Source organism: Martes martes, assembly GCF_963455335.1.
Source record: "Martes martes genome assembly, chromosome: 9".
Lineage (NCBI taxonomy): Eukaryota > Metazoa > Chordata > Mammalia > Carnivora > Mustelidae > Martes > Martes martes.
In genome coordinates, this window is record NC_137896.1 from 43,059,417 (window position 1) to 43,077,694 (window position 18,278).

The following is an 18,278-nucleotide window of genomic DNA, read 5'->3' on the forward strand; positions in this document are numbered from 1 at the left end:
AACATTCAATTAAAAATATAAAACTGAGTAGCAGCCGTTAAAAAGCGCATATATTAGAGTTGTCAGCTGCCTCCTGGGTGGATGACTTTAAACATTCTGTCTGAAGGTCAAAAAGCAATTTCGGTTTGGCCAAGTAGATAGAAACCTTAAGGGAGCATGAGGCATACCTGGACTTGGTGAGGATTGATTTCTGTACTTCTGGGTCCCTTCCTTGGGATTTGGTCCCCAGGTGAGGCAATGTAGTCTGGTGGTTGAGATAAGGGGTTGCACGTTCAGCCCTGCCTGGTCACACCTCACGGTTTGCCACTTGCCAGGGGCCAAGTTGTGACGCCATTTTGAATCTCTGTTTCCTCGCTTACGAAACGGCAATCCTAACGCCTCCTACCGCAAAGGCTGTTCTTAAGCATGAAATGGGACAGCATAGTTAAGTTACTACCAGTATCTAATTCCAAGAAAGCTCTTGTAATAATACTAGGCATAGTGTTCTTACTTTGTTTTCCAAAGCCAAACAAATGTGTAGCGCACGGTTATACTTTCAAAGCAAAGCCTCATGCAAGTTGGTATTTCTATGGGGAAATGAGTCAAGATGATAGAAATTCTGCCTCTCCCCCATAGTTCTGTCAGTAAGAAAGTGGGGAGACTTTTTCATTAAGAAGAATTTGAATATTTACAAAAGCTGGCAGAATGGTATGACAGCTCCCCCATGCTCATCATCAGCTCTGACAGCCAGCAGCCCACACCACTACCCATTTCCTCCCCGCCACATGGTGTGAAGCCGAAGAGAGCATGCCAACTCATCTATCAAAACCTCAGGATACATCTCTAAAAGACTCAAATTTCACATAATAACCACTGCATCATTATCTCACCCAAGATTAATGCTATTTCTTCAATAGAATTAAATATCAAATCAATATTCAAACTTTCATTGATCTCACGAATGCCATTTTTTTAGTTTCTTTTAATCTCCCAAATATTTTTAAAAATCAGAATCCAAATAAATCCCACTCATTATCATTGGTTGCTCCAACTTTTAATCTATGAATCTCCCCTCTGGTTTTCTTTTTCCTTGCAATTTATTCTTCGATGAAGTTGGGTTGTTAGCTACACAGTTTCCTGCAGTTTGGAAATTGTTGATTACATCCCGTGCTGTGGTGTGGCCTGTTCCTTTGACCCCTGTGTTTCCTGTGTGCCAGCCGTCAATCCAGTTCAGGGTAGACTGTGTCCCAAGTGGTGGTGAGTTCTGCCACCAACAGGCACACTGATGTTTCCTATCGCTCTGTCAGTAATGTTGGGAGCCATCCATGCACAAGATCTGGCTCCATTATTTCTTTAGGGTTGCAAAAAAGTGATGTTCTGGTTCTGTTCTCTGCCTCGTATAAAGCCTGAGAGTGTCCCGGGACTGGCCTGCCCACTTCCCTTCTCACAGAAACTATCATCACTTTTGACTAATTTTCTAGTCTCCCTCATGCCATGGAGGATGAACCGTAAGCTCCCAGGGAGTACAGGAAGGGGCTGTCCAGCCGCAGAGGGTCCCTCCATCTGTACCATGATGGCCCACCCACCCAGAGCTGCTCTCACTGAAGAACAGGCATAGGTGCCAGTGAAGCAGACTCCAGAGAGCCTGTAGCAGTAAAGAGGATATGGAAGAGAAGCCTATGTGGGGAAATACAGCTTGAGGGGCCTACCAACTGGCCATTTAGAGTTGCCATGCCTGGCTGCGGTTCCTCTAGGAGGCCAGAGATCAAGCTGGGGCAACATGTTGTTGTTGTCCCATGGCTTGTCCCATGACTAGTAAGCCACTGATGCCTTTAGCTGTTTGAGTAGGGCAAAAAATAGCAGTGGCCTCCAATGCTCTGGAAACTGCCTGGCTGTGTTTTCCCAAGAGTTTTCTAGGATTCCTCTCTGGGGGTCTTCTAATAGTAAAGGGTATATAATATTGTAGAAATATGTAGCTGCCAAAAACATTCTAGGAATTTGTATAAGCGTCTTCCCTTCCAACACAAAAGACTAAAAGAAAGACGACATAATGTTTTCACCCAATCATTCTGGAAAAATCATAGTCCAGAATTGTTTCCTAAAGCCAACCACCTGACCTGGAATTATGGCCCAGTATGTACAGAGATTCCCAGGACCACAACCTATGGTTTTAGAAAACCAGAGACCTAGAGTGCCAGCTGTCCTGTGGCCTGCAGACCATGACCCACTGGGACTGGGCAGCAGTATGGATGTGACACTTTCTCCTTCCCCCACCCAGCACGCCCTTCACAGGGGTGTGTCCTGGAGACATGGCTTAGAGAAAGTAGACCTTGCCCATCCTGCTGAGTCTCATCATGGCCCTTCCATGCATGGACTGTGAGCAAGAGAGTTCAATCCCAGAATGCCACCACTGACCTTGAAAATTTGCAAAGAAAAAAGTATGTCTCATTTACTTATGTGATGTTGGTTTTATTTTCACTCACTCAGAAAATAGGACAGATTGCATTTCTCTGTGGGGACATGAATACAGAATAATGATAACTTGAAGCATGGGGTCCTACACTGAGAGCTGCAGGACACACAGGCTGATGGGCTTCTTCTGCTCGTTGCTTTGTTCAGATATAATGCTTGCATCCATCAGTGCTTCGAAAGGAGGACGAAAGGTGCTGGAAACATGGTCAATGGCTTGGCCAACAATGCTGAAATTGACGACAGCAGCAACTGCGATGCGACTGTGGTGCTACTGAAGAAAGGTACCTGCGGACAGCCTGGGTCCCGGGAGGGAGCACTGGGAGGATGCCTGGCTGCCCACCTTCACGGCCACCCCTGGGGTACTGTGGCTGGGCTGGTGGGAGGCTGCCTGCCCCAGAGGAGACCAAGGGAGAGAAGCTTCCAGGCCTCCCTGCCTCCCTTTGGATACATCTTCGGGCAGGCATACCTGGTGATGAGCTGCCTGGGAAACTTCACTGGGCAAAACATTTGCTGGCAGTGACACGGGGGATTTAGGACAGGACAATAAAGGAGACAATACCAGGGGTCTTGAGGTACTGACTCTGTCACATTTTGGCTATCTGACTGTGAAGCCAATTAACGATCCTTTCTGAGCCTCAATTTTCTCTTCTGCAAAATGGGGATAATTGTAATGAGTAAAGGAGATAAAGTATATAAATTACCCCATTAGTGATAGTTGCTATTAGTATAGTATTATATCCATATTCTTTTTCAGGCTACATTACCTCTTTATCCAGGCTGCAAAATAACAGAAAATTGCTGCCCCCCCTTTTTTGAAGTAATTCTTGTATTCAATAGATTCTCATTAAGCAATTGATACACTGAGAGAACTAAGATAGTGCTCCCTAATAAAGAATATTCTTTCTTATAGGAACACAGAAAATTATCATTTACTTTTGCCTTAGAATGTGTTTGGTTTTTCAATTTCTTTTAACCTTCTCTAAAAATGTGTGGGTTTATTTCTTCTTGGTCTCATATGGTTGTTTTGCAGGAAAAACACATAAGAAATTTGAAAATCTATAGGTTATTCAAATCTGAGTTTTAAATCTGAGGTAATTATTGGAATTTGAAAATCAGTTATTTGATAAACTTTTCTAATTATGTTTAGCAAAAGACTTAAGTATTCAGTGCCATCCCACTAAAGGATTTCATTGAATCTCTTCTCTTCTGGATAGTTTATAACCATTAAAGGAATACTCTTAGGAAACCAAAAAGAGCTACCTCATATTAGTTCATGTTTCCAGAGATCATTTCATGATTTAGTGGCTTGGAAAACAGGAGTAACCACCAGGAGAGTGTGTGGCTAGACACCTATGAGCTGTGTGCTCATATCGCGTGTTTGTAGAGGGGGTTGGGCCTTGATGAAACTTACTTATCAGGACTGCCAGCAAATGCTGTGTAACAAATTGGGCCACTCTGGACCTTGGGCTTCTGTCATGTGGCTGGTTCACCTACCCTTTTGCCCCTTTGTCAGCCTTGCTCATAGGCTGGGCTGCAGCAATGTGTTCATTCCCCACTTAAGCCCTCCACTTGGCACTAAAGTCATTTCTGCAGCTTTTAACAGCTCAGAACATTGAACATTGTTGACATTTGAAAGGCATAAAGGGTTACTAAAGATTATTGGGATCTTTCCTGTGCCCCAAGTCTGAGTGGTGGGAAAAAAATCCTTTGAAGATACAGAGGAATTCTCTTTCTTATCACTCTTTTTTACCATGCCAGTGAATGATGCTTATATTGTTTCAAGTCATTTCAAAAGAGCTATCAATGAGCCTTATGGAAAGAAGAGTTTGACTCTTCTCCATATTTTGCTCCTTGGATGGATGGATGGTTGGTTGGGTGGATGGAAGGAAGGATAGATGGGTAGATGGGAAGATGGGTGGGTGGATGGATGGATGGATGGATGATTGGATGGATAGAAAGAAGGATAGATGGGTAGATGGGTAGATGGATGGATAAATGAGTAGGTGGGAAGGAAGGAGGGGCTGAGGGACGAAGAAGGGGAAAGAAGACTAAATAAATATCTCTTTTCTGCTTCTAGCCTCAATAATATCTTTATTTTATGTTTTTAATTTCCCTAGCCAATTTCCACCGCAAAGCATCAGTGATTATGGTAGATGAGCTGCTGTCAGCTTACCCTCACCAGCTTTCTTTCTCTGAGGCTGGACTTCGAATCATGATCACCAGCCATTTTCCCCCCAAGACCCGACTCTCCATGGCCAGTCGCATGTTGATCAATGAGGTATCTGGGAAAGCACACTCCATTTGCCGCTAGACGGAGGTGGGAGACTTTGGAAAGGGGAGAAAGTTTCTTGGTCTGAGAATAGAAATACCAAACTCTATATTTAACAAAATAATACCCCTCAGCTACTTCCCAACATCTTTGCTCATGGCCCAGCTGTGCATCCTGGTTCTTGCCCTTCTCTCCATGTGTTGAAAGACATGACCAGTCTCTCAGTTATATAGAAAAACTCTTCTGTTCCCTTCCACATACCTTTTTCTTTTCATCTTCCATTTGGATAAAGCTCTCTGATGTGAACTTGCACAGAAGTACTTGCTAAATCAAGGTTGCCTTATTTTAAAGTAATGTAGTCCCTGACCTGAATTTTCCTGTGTATCCCTGTTTCTGGAGTCACAGCCTTATTGATACACTAGTCCAGACACATCTATGTGGCTTTCTCTCATATGGTCCAAGGGATTCCTACAGTCCAGAGAAGAAAGATAATACTACAGTGCACAGGAATCAAGAATGCTGGTAAAAAAACGCTCCAGTGGGTCATAAAAGGTTAATACTTCCTCCCGGAAGGAGGTTGTCTGAGTTGCTTCTTACTTTGAGGAATCCCTTAAGACTTCACTGCAGAATCTCCTGGAAGCATCTCCTTGTCAGCTGCCTGAAAAAGATCCCAGTAGCTGGTGTTCTGGGTGTGCAGATCTACAGTTCTTCTGACTATGGTAAGAATGTGCCTTTCTCTTTCCAGAGACAAAGACTGATAAACAGTAGGGCCTATGCCAATGGAGAATCGGAGGTGGCCATCAAAATCCCAATTAAGCACACCGTGGAGAATGGGACAGGGCCCAGCAGTGCCCCAGACAGAGGCGTTAATGGGACTCGGAGGGATGATATTGTTGCAGAGGCTGGTAATGAGACAGAGAATGAGAATGAAGACAATGAGAACAACGAGAATGACGAAGAGGAAGAGGAGGATGAGGATGATGATGAAGGACCGTACACGCCATTCGACCTCCCCTGTAAGAGGTCCTATGTCTAGGCCGGGTTTGGGAACTATTTTGAGGCCACTGAATAGATACCCTTGACTTTGGTGATCTTTCTGACATTCAATTCAAAGAACTATCTCTATATGAACATAGAAATATTTATATTAACTCCTACAGTGGGAAAGACTCTGTTTTAGAAGGTCCAAAGATGAACAAGTTGGGAACACTTGACCATGGGTTGAAATGTGGGTTCTTTGACCAAGTATAATTTGTTGGCACTTTGTGAAGGAAGACTCTTAGCTTAGCTTAGCTGTTCTGTGGGACCTCTCAGGGCTAAGGAGGAAATGCCCATGACCCATGTTGGGAAGGCAGCTTGGTGCTCAAGGCAAGAGACACATTACCCACCTTCACCCATCCCATTACATTTGGCCGAGGGACCTGTTCTGCCAAGGCCAGCCTAGGGGGAAACATGCAGACTTCTCAGCTGGTCTTTGTTCTCCCAGTCACTTCTTGCCCCTTACCTCACACACCCCATTCAGGTTTCTCCTCTCCCATGACCTGCTTGTTTCCAGGACGGACACCACAGGAGATTCAGATCCCAGCCCCAGCTAAGTCTCACACAGCGAGGCTAGCCAAGGGCATCTCCCTGGTATCTTGAAGGGGAAGCACAGGCATGTATAATTTTCAGGACCCCAGCCACCAAAGCAGTGTCCTCCTCTACCCAACAATGACTTGGCCATTGCAAAGACTTTTTCCCCCCATCCTACCCATTCGTGGAATGGGTGGAACAAGCCCAAAAAATTCTACCTATTTTCTAGATCTTCCAGAAGCTTCAACTATTTCAGGAAAGTGCCCTGGTCCAGTGTGAGAGCTTAATAAGTGTGTGACTTCTCTGGGATGTTTAAAATTGCAGGAGAACTGAATTCTGGTCAAGTATTACTTGACCCACTTGAAAGGTCATTTAATGATAGGATGTGGGTGTGGAGTGGCAGAGTTCTGTGTTAATTTCAGATGTAAGGCCTTTCTGTGGTCCAGGGGATAGCAAGTGAACCTAGGATGAGAACTGCTCCTGGGTCCCCTCAGGGCCCCTTAGGGCCCCTCAGATCTCAACCTCATCAAGTGCTTCCCCAAACTAACTAGAAAATATCCACTCAGATCCTTTACCCCAAAGTCCCAACAGCCCAGCCAGAGTTAAGTCATTACTTGTTAGCGGTTTATCTTGTTAGGAAAAAAAGCGTGCTGGCTTTTTATCCATTTTGCCATCTTTGACTCTATTTCTTGGCAACCTTCTTCCCTATCAACAGGACAAAAACATTTTAAAGATTAAGCAACCAGGCCCTCTGTATTCCCCTTATGAACTTTTGTGTTCATTTTCTATTGCTGTAGAACAAATTGCACAAACTGAGTGGTTTAAACCAACACTCGCTGTTTAGCCCCCAGTTCTGTAGGTCGGAAGTCCAGCACAGCCTGGCTGGGCTTCAGAGGCTCCAAAGGTCATATTAGAGGTGTAGACAGGGCTATAGACCTTCCCAGAGGCCCTGGGGAGAATCACTCTCAAACATATGCAGATTATTGGCAAAACCCAGTTCCCTGTGGTTGGAAGGCTGAGTCCCATTTCCTTGGCTGGCTGTCAGCGGGGGGCTGCTCACTGCTCCTGGAGGCCTGCATTCTTCACATCACCAATGGTGCTTTTGGTCCTTCTCACAATTCCGGTCTCTTGGGCTTCCCCTTCTGCTTCTGAGGAGCCTAGAGCAGGCCCACCTGCCTAATCCCCTTTCAGGAGGTCGATTCTCCCACACAGCAGAGCATAGTCATGGAACTGATGGTTCAGCCTCCTCTTCACAGGTTCTGAGAATCGGGGCACAGATTTTGGGGGGCCTACGTCTAAAATCTTTGCTTTCAGAGCTCACCCTCGGCAGCCCGTTACGAAGTTCCAAAAATGCCTATTTTGCTAAAGTCTTTCACTGATGAAAGAAGCTCTTGGACCAGGTGAAAAGTCTGTAAGGGACCAGTGTTGAGGGGGGGCGCCCCCAGAGGCCCCGAAGCCCCATGTACACCCTTCCAGGCAGATGATCAAAGACGTGTGTGGCACCAGACAACTCATCTGACTCCCACAACTGGGTCTCATTACTCAGTGGGACAAAGGGGCCCCTTTCAGGTCACTTGTTTCCTTTTTCTCACCTGAATGGGATAAATGCCAGACCTAACTGGGAGATTTCAAGGTATCTTATAACTGTTGCTCACTTCCGCTCCTCGTCTTTGGGGTTCATTGCGGATGAAGTGGCCCGGGCTTCCCAGCCACATCACCTCGTCTCCTCATGTGTTAAGAGATGTGGCTGCTGGTGTGGGCTCAGGAATCGCCACCCACCCCCCCACCCCCCCCTGCAAGGCACCCTGCATCCTTTGGCAATTCAAGCACTAGAGGAGAGAGGATACTCTGCCTGGTCCTGCCATTCCTTGGGGTCTCTGCTTCATTTCAAGGCCCTGAGCTGCCAAGAAAGGAAGTGGAACCCCAAGTTCTTCTGGACCAGTCCTGTCACCAGGGCATCCTGGATAAAGATGCAGGCTCTGATTCGGGGGCTCTGGCGGGGAGGCCCAGATTCCACATTCATCACAAGCCCCCAAGGGACCCTGGGGCTGCTTGTCGGGGGCTGCACCTGAGGCAGTGAGATGGTAACATCCTGGACTCATGCCAGCAATCTTCACCATTCTTCTGAGCCTTAGGCGAGCCTCATTCAGAACGAGGAGAGGTGCTGTAGCTGAATTGGAGAGTGGGTTTGTCCAGTTATGATCCTCTGTTCCCTCCCACCACCAAACCCACACCCCATTTCAGGACTCAGGAACTTCCATCTGAGGCTCATAGCCTGCATGTCCAGCAGCACCCGCCCCGCTCCCAGGGCAGGCAGACCCCTCACAGCAGTGAGAGGGTCAGCAGACAGCATTCGAGGAGCGGGGAGGACCCAGTCCCAGGAGCCCTACATCCAGTTCCTTTGGCCTGAAAAAGCTCTGTCCACACGATTGAGGACATTTTTTCCCCCTCATGGTAATCTTGCCAGGGCATGGCTCTCTGTGTTTCTATCACTCAGATGTAGGGCTTCCTTCTCTCCAGGACTTGACTGTAGTGAGTGTAAGTAACGAATAAGTAATTATGTGGAAGTATGTAAATACAGGCATACCTAGGATGGATGGGTGTGTATACACATACACCATGTGCACATACATGTACATACAAGTGTGTGCATATATGCGGTATGCATGTGTATGGTTGATATCATGTGTACATATGACATGTTTATTCATGCAACGTATACATTTTTATATTGAGTTCATGCTTTTATGGTTTATGCACAGATATTAACATACCTGTATTTTTATATGTGCTCATAATGTACATATGGGTTAGGTTCATATAATATATATTCATATATATACCTATACATAGAAAATGTATATGTGTATGTGTGTGTGTGTATATATATAAATTGCACATGTATACTTATCTCTTGCATGAAGAAAGCCTTAATGTTGACTGAAAGAAATGGAAATATTTACATATTTACATATGGGGGCACCTGGATGGCTCAGTCGGTTAAGCATCCCACTCTTGATTTCGACTCAGGTCATGATCTCAGGGTTGTGATATCGAGCCCTGCATCAGGCTGTGTACTGGGCATGGATAAGATTATCTCTCTCCCTCTCTCTCCTCCCCTTCCCCCCTGCTTGCATGCTCTCTCTCTCTCTCTAAAAAAAAAGAAAGAAAGAAAGAAAAGAAAAGAAAAAGAAGTATTTCCATGTGTACATAGGCAAACATACTTCCACAGAAAAAGACTGAGAAGAAATATACCAAAATATGAGTGTGTTTCTCCAGGTGGAATTCTTTTTTTATTTTTTTCTAGATTTTCCATTCTAAAACACTGCGTTTTTATTGCCTATATAGTTAGAGAAAATTGATCTATTTAACTCCAGGTCTATAAGAATGAGCAATGACTTTTTCTTCTCATAGAAGTAAACTTCTGTAAAAACTCAATAAGGAATACAACTTAAGAACAGATCTTTTGCTTTTTGGAGCCAAGTCACACTCAGAGGAATACTGTAATGCTCAGAGTCCCCATTTCATGTCCCTGGCTTCATCTCCCAGCTGCTGGCTCCCTTCCAAGGAATCACATAATCTTGGGTATATCGGGTTCATGCTCAGGGAGTTTGGTTTTCTTAGCTCTGTCCTCAGCACCCGGAACAGCACCTGGCACAGACTGGCCTTGGGGGGGGGGGGCATTTCAAAGAATATTTGTTAAGTGAAGAAATAAACCTGTCCCCTGGGGGACTAGAGGTGGACCACATAGCAATGGAAGAAAAGATGGGAAAATGTCCAGAAATACTGTTGACTCAAACAGGAAAGGAAAACATTTTACCCCTTTATTCAGAAACAGAAATTTAGGCCAGCTAAAATGTGCACATATATTAACATTCCTGTGTTTATATGTGCATATAATATATGTAGAGACTAAATCCACATAGTATATATGTAAGTTATATGCATCTATGCATAGTATAAGTTGTACATATATTAACCCTTGCATGAAGAAAGACTTACTGTTGACTAATAGAAATAGAAACATTTACAAAGGATGTAGGTAAACACTTGCAGGGGGAAAAAAAAGACTGAAAAGAACACACCAAAATATAAGTACGTTCCTTATCTGACTGCTCCTCAAAATCACTTAAAAAGCACATTTCTGTATCACTTGGTTTGCTCAAGGAGTTATATTTGTTACATTACACTTAAAAGTAACTTCCAGATGATACTGATTGAGTTTCTACTGTAAGTTTGTGGTTACAGTGGAGCTGTAACTTAGAGAAAACATCTGTATCATGAAATGGAGAAAACTGTTTTCTAGATATATGGCCCCTCCAGGGTCAAGTCAGACTTTTCTAAAGCAGCCAAGAGAAAAATCTCAAAATTCATTGGTGACAGCGTATCACTGCTTACAGTTCTACTGAATCAATATCATTTCCTAAGCTCCCGCAGTCTTAAGTTCCAATTTCATTTTTCTTTCCTTATCTTTTTTTTTTAATTTTCTGAAGAAAGACAAAGCCAGATTGTAGTCATTTCTCTTCCCATTCGTGTATTTCTTTGTAACTTTGATTGGGTGTTTGTTTTAAACTGGACCAAGTCTCTCTGTGTAAAGGCATCCAGAGGACTGCGAAGCCTGTGAGGGGATTCCCCGATGAATAAATGACATCACCACGTTACAGGCTTTAGGAGCATGCCAAATTCCAGGATGCCTTTGAGATCCAAGGGTCTGATGATAATGGTGGACTCCACAACATTTGGAAGCCCGTCACAAAAAAACGGTGACAGCTTTCTTGCTTAAAAATCCAGCCAAACAGTCTCAAGGTTGTCACCATCCGTTCCCAGCTCCGTATCTGCATAGCAGCTAATTGGAAAAGTGCTGGATACTGGCATAAAATTTTGAAATAATTTTCATTTAACATTTTATTAATCACTGCTCAAAGTGTAATTTAACAAATACCTCCTTCATTCTGATAGGGATATAAGATGGGATGATGATTTTGGAAAAGTGCTCAGCAGTTTCTTGCAAAGTTAAACATCTACGCCGTGACTCAGCAATTCTATTCCTGGGTCTTCGCCCAAGAGAAAGAAAAACATGCCCACAAAACAAAGGGTACAAGAATGCCCATAGCCCCTTTAGTTGTAATACCTGAAAACTGGCAACAACTCAAATTCCCATCCGGAGGAGAATGGATAAACAAACTGTGTATCTGTAGGATGGAAAACTACAAAACAATTAAGTATGAACTCCTGACCTGTGAATGAATCTCAAAAAACATGTTGGCTGAAAGAACGTAGTTGACTAAAATCACATGCCATGTGATTTTCTTTATTTAAAGGTAGATAACAGGGAAAACTAATTTATGGTGGTAGAAGGTGGAAGGTTGACTGGAAAGAGGCTCAAGGAACTTTCTGGAAGGCAAAGAGGTTCTTTATCTCTATTGAAGCAGGGAGTGTATGCAATACATATTTCTTACGAGAAGTGTTAGCGCTTACGCAGGATGGTAATAAAGGCTAAAGGAGAATTGAAAGGTTTATCAAATCTATGGTTACAAGGAACTCATGGCAACATAGTCACCAAAATAAGCATTTATGGGTATCTCTGAAACACAGGGCTCAGGCAACACAGAGATGATAAGATCAGGTCATCACTAGCCATGGCAGCAGGTATTTAGAAAACCAGAAATCAATGACTAATATGCAAATTCACTTCAACTTGAGATACAAACCCCACCTTGAGAAATTTCAAATCATTGTTCATTTCAGGGAGTTGACAATGTTGAACAATTCCACTAGATGGCGCTGGGACCACTGACACTTTATAATCTGGCGAGATTTGATCTAACCATGGGGAGAACAGACCCCAGGCCAACTGGTGGTCTTCCAGCTCCCCTCCCCAACCTTCACCTGCAACCTCACACACTCCCCTCCCTTTGTATCTGGGAATCTTCCTCATCCTTTCCCACCGGCCACATGTGCCAAACCATCCTTCCAGCCCTGTATCCTCAGAAGTGCCTCATCTGTCATTAGGGTGCCTAACTAGCAGGTGAGCGGTGGATAACTGTTTTTATTCTGCTTGCTTTTGTATGCCAAGTTTTGCTGCTGGTGGGAAGCCATTTGTGTTTTTTATGAAAAGGACAATATAATAAGCCTGATTTCACAGGTCATCAATTAGGACATAAATGTCTGGGGCAAGTAGCACAGAGGGCTGATAAAACACAGAAATGAAACTAACTAATTTTTGTTTTTGTCTTTGTTTCCTTTCCCAGCTGGAAAACTGGAAACAGTGAAGTGGGCGTTCACCTGGCCACTGAGTTTTGTCTTATACTTCACTGTACCCAACTGCAACAAGCCGCGCTGGGAAAAATGGTTTATGGTGACATTTGCGTCTTCCACGTTGTGGATAGCAGCCTTCTCCTACATGATGGTGTGGATGGTGAGTGTACTGAGGACCCACAGCATTGCTAGACCCCTTTAGAGAGAAAAATACCCTCAATCAGAGGGGACTCGGAGGTGAGGTGTCAGCCCCGTCACTGTGTCAGTCAGCTAATGCCTCAATAAGCTGCATGACAAACCACCCCTGAACTCAGTGGTTTAGAATCACAAGAAGTTCTCTTCCCGCTTACATACCTGTAGGTTGAGCGTGGTTTGACTAATCTTAGCCAGCACTGACTGAGGGTTCTCCTTCAAGCCATAGCATGGTTATATGTGATTCAGGCAGCAGGGGGTTTCATATCTACTCCTTATGTTTGCTCATTTTCCTTGGACCGGTGGCTACCTAGGGAATGCTTTTCTCATGGCAGATTGTTGGAATGCTAGAGGGCCAGTGGAAACATGAGGTGCATCCTAGCACCTTGGACCTGTGACTTCTGCCCAGTATCAATGGAGTGGGGAAAATCTATTCCACCTGCTCTAACGGGAAGAACAGCAGAGGCACAAGGCAGAGAACATGAAGGAAAGACATGAAGAACTGGGGAGTAATCATCCCAGCTGTCATCGTCACTTCCCTTAACTAAGTCATAGTTTTGTCAACCAGAAAATAAGGTCAATGGACCAGGTGACCACTCAAGGGTCCCTTCTGAAGCTAAAACAAGGATTCAAGAACTGGCATTGGTTGTGGGGTTCTAACTCAAAAGAGCCTCTGCCCCGAAGCCATTTTAGGAAACACAGCCATCCAGAATGCATTGCCCATTTTTGACTCTACTTTTCCATTCTGGGTATCCCAGGACCATCCTGAGTTCAAATATTCTGTCCCCAAGTTACCTTTTCCCAGAAACTTTCTCTCAAGCCTCCTGCCTCACCTGAAAGAAAGATGTATACAATGCTAATCTTTGGTTGGGAAACATGGGCTCCATAATTGTATCTTAGTCCCCAGACCTGCAGTCCTGGTCTGCTCTGTGCGATGTTCTTTGCTGTCTACACTGACACTGAGAGCAGACATTGCCCCCTGAGGAGACTGCCCAGATTGCAGCCTTTTGTGCTTCTTGGGCAGAGGATCCACTAGTGCATCAGGTTGACATCAGCCCCCAACTCACCACCTCTTCCTGCTTCTTCCAGGTGACGATCATTGGATACACACTGGGAATTCCTGATGTCATCATGGGGATCACCTTCCTGGCAGCTGGAACCAGTGTGCCCGATTGCATGGCTAGCCTCATCGTGGCCAGACAAGGTGGGACCTCCATTTAGATGGGGACAGGGGTGGGCGAGGGAGGAAGACCTATGGGTGGGGGGAGCTTTGGGGGATCCACATGATAATTACCCAGGTGATGGTTGACTTCAGTGCTGTGTTGGTCAAAAAGCTCACTGGCATCAAAAGAACAGGGAAACAAGCCAGAAGATCTACCCTTCAAAAAGGCAGAGACATTTTCTAGGTAGTACACAGAGGTCTTTCTAGAGGTTGTGTTACTGACCCCCTATTTTATTAAAAATAGTAATAAATGTAATGAGAGTTAACCTTTGCTGAGCGCCACACACCGAGCAAAGCTGTTTAGGTACGTTATCTTACTTAATTTAAACAACTCTGTGGGATAGGGAAGATCAGTCCCCCATTCTATGGATAAGGAAACCAAGGCTTAGAGAAGACAGAACCCATAGCCTAAGGTCTACCCAGCTGCAGTACCCTGACAATGGTGGTTGTCATAGGTCAGTCCTCAATGTATGGCACAGCCTCCCCTCCTTCAAAACCAAGCTCACAGATGGACGCTCCTTCCAGAGGCCATGCCCTTTGCTAGCACCCACTCTAGTGTGTTTGCCTGATTTGTGCTGATTGCATTTGTTTTTCACAAATACAATGTGTAGCTACAACACTTAGAGCAGTGTCCCCAAGAAGTCCTCATGAAATTCTACGGGTTACACTGTTTTTCTTATAGTGCTCAATTATTTAGAAAAAGAGTTGGAAGTCAGTGTAAAGCAGTTGGGAGATGGTAGTTAAATATATGAGTTGGTGAGCTCGTGAGAGCCTTAACAGAACTGTTAAGTTTATTCCTTTCTAGAAGGAAGTTTCAGAATTTGGGGAACTCTATTTGGTTTTTGGAATCATTCACATTTCACCAGTGATCATATTTGAAGGTCAACAGTTCAGTAGCATTTCATTCTAGTCTGTTCTGTTCCATCCCGTTCCTTTCTACTGAAGATACCTATTCCATTGAAAATGCAGGTGGTGGCCTGGGAGGGAACCACCTAGCAAATGAGCCAGCAGATCTGCCAGCTAAGTCTCTGGCTGTCAGACCAAAAGTTTGACAGAGTCTCTTGGGGAGCCTCTGTACTATCCTGAGATCACCTCCTTCACTCTAGTGACCTCTTGTCCTTGCAGGCATGGGAGACATGGCAGTATCCAACTCGATCGGGAGCAACGTGTTTGATATCCTCATTGGCCTTGGTCTCCCATGGGCCCTGCAGACCCTGGCTGTGGATTATGGATCCTACGTAAGTGGGTTTCCCCTGTGATTTCCCCTTAAATCTCGGGCTATGCAGACACTGTTTTCAGTGCAGAGGAGATGCGGAAATACTAATGTTGAGAGGCAAAGGAACTTGCTTATCGAAGTCCTTCTAAAATCGGGCTTGTGGGAGCATTCAGGACTTGAAAACGGGGTTGGCAGACTTCTTAAGGGAAGGACCAGATAGTAGTAACACTTTAGGCTTTGTGGGCCAGATGGTCTCTGTCACAACAACCCACCTCCGCAGCTGTAGCTTGAAAACAGCATATACAATGTGCAAATGAGTGAGCGTGGCTGTTTCAATGCAACCTTATGTACAGAAACTGAAATTTGAATTCCATATAATTTTTACATGTCCTGATCTATGGTATGGGATTCTTTTTCATTTATTACAAAAATCATTCTTAACTCATGGGCCACACAAAAATAGGAGGCCGGCCAGATTTGGACCATGGGCCATCTTCTGCCAGCCCCTGTCTAGTGTGTTTGCTTTGTGGGCAAAATCATTTCATTCATGGAGAAAGGGACACAACCTAGAAGATGCACCCCCTGCAAGGGGTCTGGTGAGGGTCAGCCCCCACAGTGATAGCCTCCACTGCTGTTTCTCAAGGCTCAGTTGATTGTGACTTCAGGTGGATTTGCAGGTGAATGACATGGAGGGTCCGACTCTCTTTCCCAATTTGTTAAAAAGTTCTCCCTCCACTAATGGCAACTCTGTCCCAGATACTCACTATCCAAGGACTGAGGAAGAAACTGCAATTGGAGATTTTTGCCCAGACATGGGAAGAAAAGAGTAATGTGCCTCCAGAACGTTTACACTCAACCCAGGGCCAGTGCTTCTCCAAATGTGCTGCCGAGCACTACCTTAGTCTATCTGCACAATTTGTTGTTAAGCAATGGTATATCTTGTAGAAAATACTGTGGCTCATTTTTTTTTAAGATTTTATTATTTATTTGACAGAGGGAGAGAGATCACAAGTAGGCAGAGAGGCAGGCAGAGAGAGAGGGGGAAGCAGGCTCCCCGCTGAGAAGAGAGCCCGACACGGGGCTTGATCCCAGGACCCTGAGGCTTGATCCCAGGACCCTGAGATCATGACCTGAGCCGAAGGCAGAGGCTCAACCCACTGAGCCACCCAGGCGCCCCCTGTGGCTCATTTTATCAGAGGACAGTTGTCTTCCAAGTTGTTTGACAAATGAATAGCTATTTCAACCAGGGAAGGGGTGTCCAGCCAGTTGCAATGAAACTGAAATCCATGCAGACAGTGTTTATGGTTCATTTGAAGTTACCTGCTGGCTGAGAAATTTCACCAGAGGGTAAAGATAAGCACAAGGGGATGGAAAGAAGCAGAACGTGTTCTAAGGAATGAAGATCTCTGCTCTGTCGTCAGTGAAATTGGATAATGACATGGTGAGAGGGGCTACATTCCCTTGGCGGGAAGCTGGTAGCTTTCAGAAGGTAACTGTGACATGAAATCTGAATAACTAGACAGACCCAGGCAGGGGGATGTTGGGGGCAGTGTGGAGCATTCTAGGCAGAAGGAACAGTCAGTGCAAAGGCCCTGACGCAGAGATGCACTTGGCATGAAGCAAGTCCAGTGTAAGTGGAGCAAAGAGACCATAGGGGAGGGTCCAATGCTTTGAGAGGCAGTTGGGAGTCTAGGCAGGGTCAGGTCATGTGGGTGCTCAACAGACAATTGAAAAAATGATGATATTCAAACTTACATGACAATACGGATTTAGAAAATGATGTTTTTGATGACTTTTATGAGCGATTCAGCAGCATGAGTTTTAATCCTGGGCCCTAAGGTATAAGGATCTCTCAGCCTTGGCTAATTGTAATATAAACAGATATCCATCAGTAAGGCCAGTTCTTCAATAACCCTCAACAGTTCACCCTAAATATCATACCTCCCAGACTACTTGCCATCTCAGACATTTCATAGAGCCAAGCCAGTGCCCTCAGAGTCCTTGTCCCTGAAGGTGCCCTGTTTCAGAGGCAGATGACTCTGTCTCAAATGCACACATCCCATCACTCTTCCCATTGGAAATGATGTCCCTTCTTCCAGGTGTGTCTCATGCAGAATTCCTCTCTGGACCCTCCCCAGCGTCACCACCAAATGGGACCTCTCTCCACAGCCTTTGTTTCTATCTCACCATGGCCATTATCCTAAATCTTGAACTTGCTTCATCTTCTTTTTTTTTTTTTTAGATTTTATTTATTAATTTGACACAGAGAGATAGAGATTACAAGTAGGGGGGGAAGCAGGCCCTGTGCTGAGCAGAGCCCGATGCAGGGCTTGATCCCAAGACCCTGAGACCATGACCTGAGCCAAAGGCAGAGGCTTAACCCACTGAGCCACCCAGGCACCCCGCTTCATCTTCTTAAGTGACGCATATAAGAGAGACGCTGAAGAAATGCCCTCCAGGTTGGCCACTGAAAGGACATCATCCATTAGGTGGTCACAGAATTACAGATAATCTTCTGAAGATGTTATGAGTGGTGTTGTTGTCAGTCAGGCCCTTATGAAGGGGTTCATATCAACAGATTCACAGGAGTTTGATGTTTATGCTAGAATGTCAACAGGTGGTAGTAAGATATTCAAGTGCCAGATAGAAAACGTAATTATTCTGGACAGTTTGTGTTCTGTTTTCCAAGAGAAAGATCTCATGTGGGAGGTATTTTGTTTCTCAGTTTTGGGGGTTTTTTTGGGGGGGGGGCTCTAAATTTTTCAACTGCAGTGTAGTTGACACAAAATGTTAGTTTCAGGGGTATAGCATAGTGATTCCACGAGTCTCTATGTTGTGTTGTGCTCACCACAAGTATAGCTGCCATCTATGACCATACAACACTATTATAATACCATTGACTATACTCCCTATGTTGTACCTTCTATCGCCATGGCTTCTTCATTCCACAACTGCAGCCTGTACCTCTACAGGTGGGAGGTATTTGGGGAGCCCCATGACCACCCTCAAGTTCATTGACTCACCAGGAGTATTCACAGGACTCAGTAGCAGGTCTTAGTCATGGCCAAGGTTTATTATAGCAAAGGATATGGAATAAA

General features: G+C 44.8%; 1 protein-coding gene across 1 annotated transcript in view; it reads left to right on the forward strand.

Moving 5' to 3' along the window:
* SLC24A3 (solute carrier family 24 member 3) overlaps nt 1-18,278 on the forward strand; it is a 486,596-nt gene that overhangs the window by 436,954 nt on the left and 31,364 nt on the right. Inside the window, exons 10-15 of the mRNA XM_080814074.1 lie at nt 2,599-2,732; nt 4,569-4,729; nt 5,466-5,736; nt 12,544-12,710; nt 13,832-13,946; nt 15,090-15,202. Of these exons, the coding sequence (XP_080670200.1) occupies nt 2,599-2,732; nt 4,569-4,729; nt 5,466-5,736; nt 12,544-12,710; nt 13,832-13,946; nt 15,090-15,202 (961 nt within the window). The remainder of the gene's footprint in view (nt 1-2,598; nt 2,733-4,568; nt 4,730-5,465; nt 5,737-12,543; nt 12,711-13,831; nt 13,947-15,089; nt 15,203-18,278) is intronic.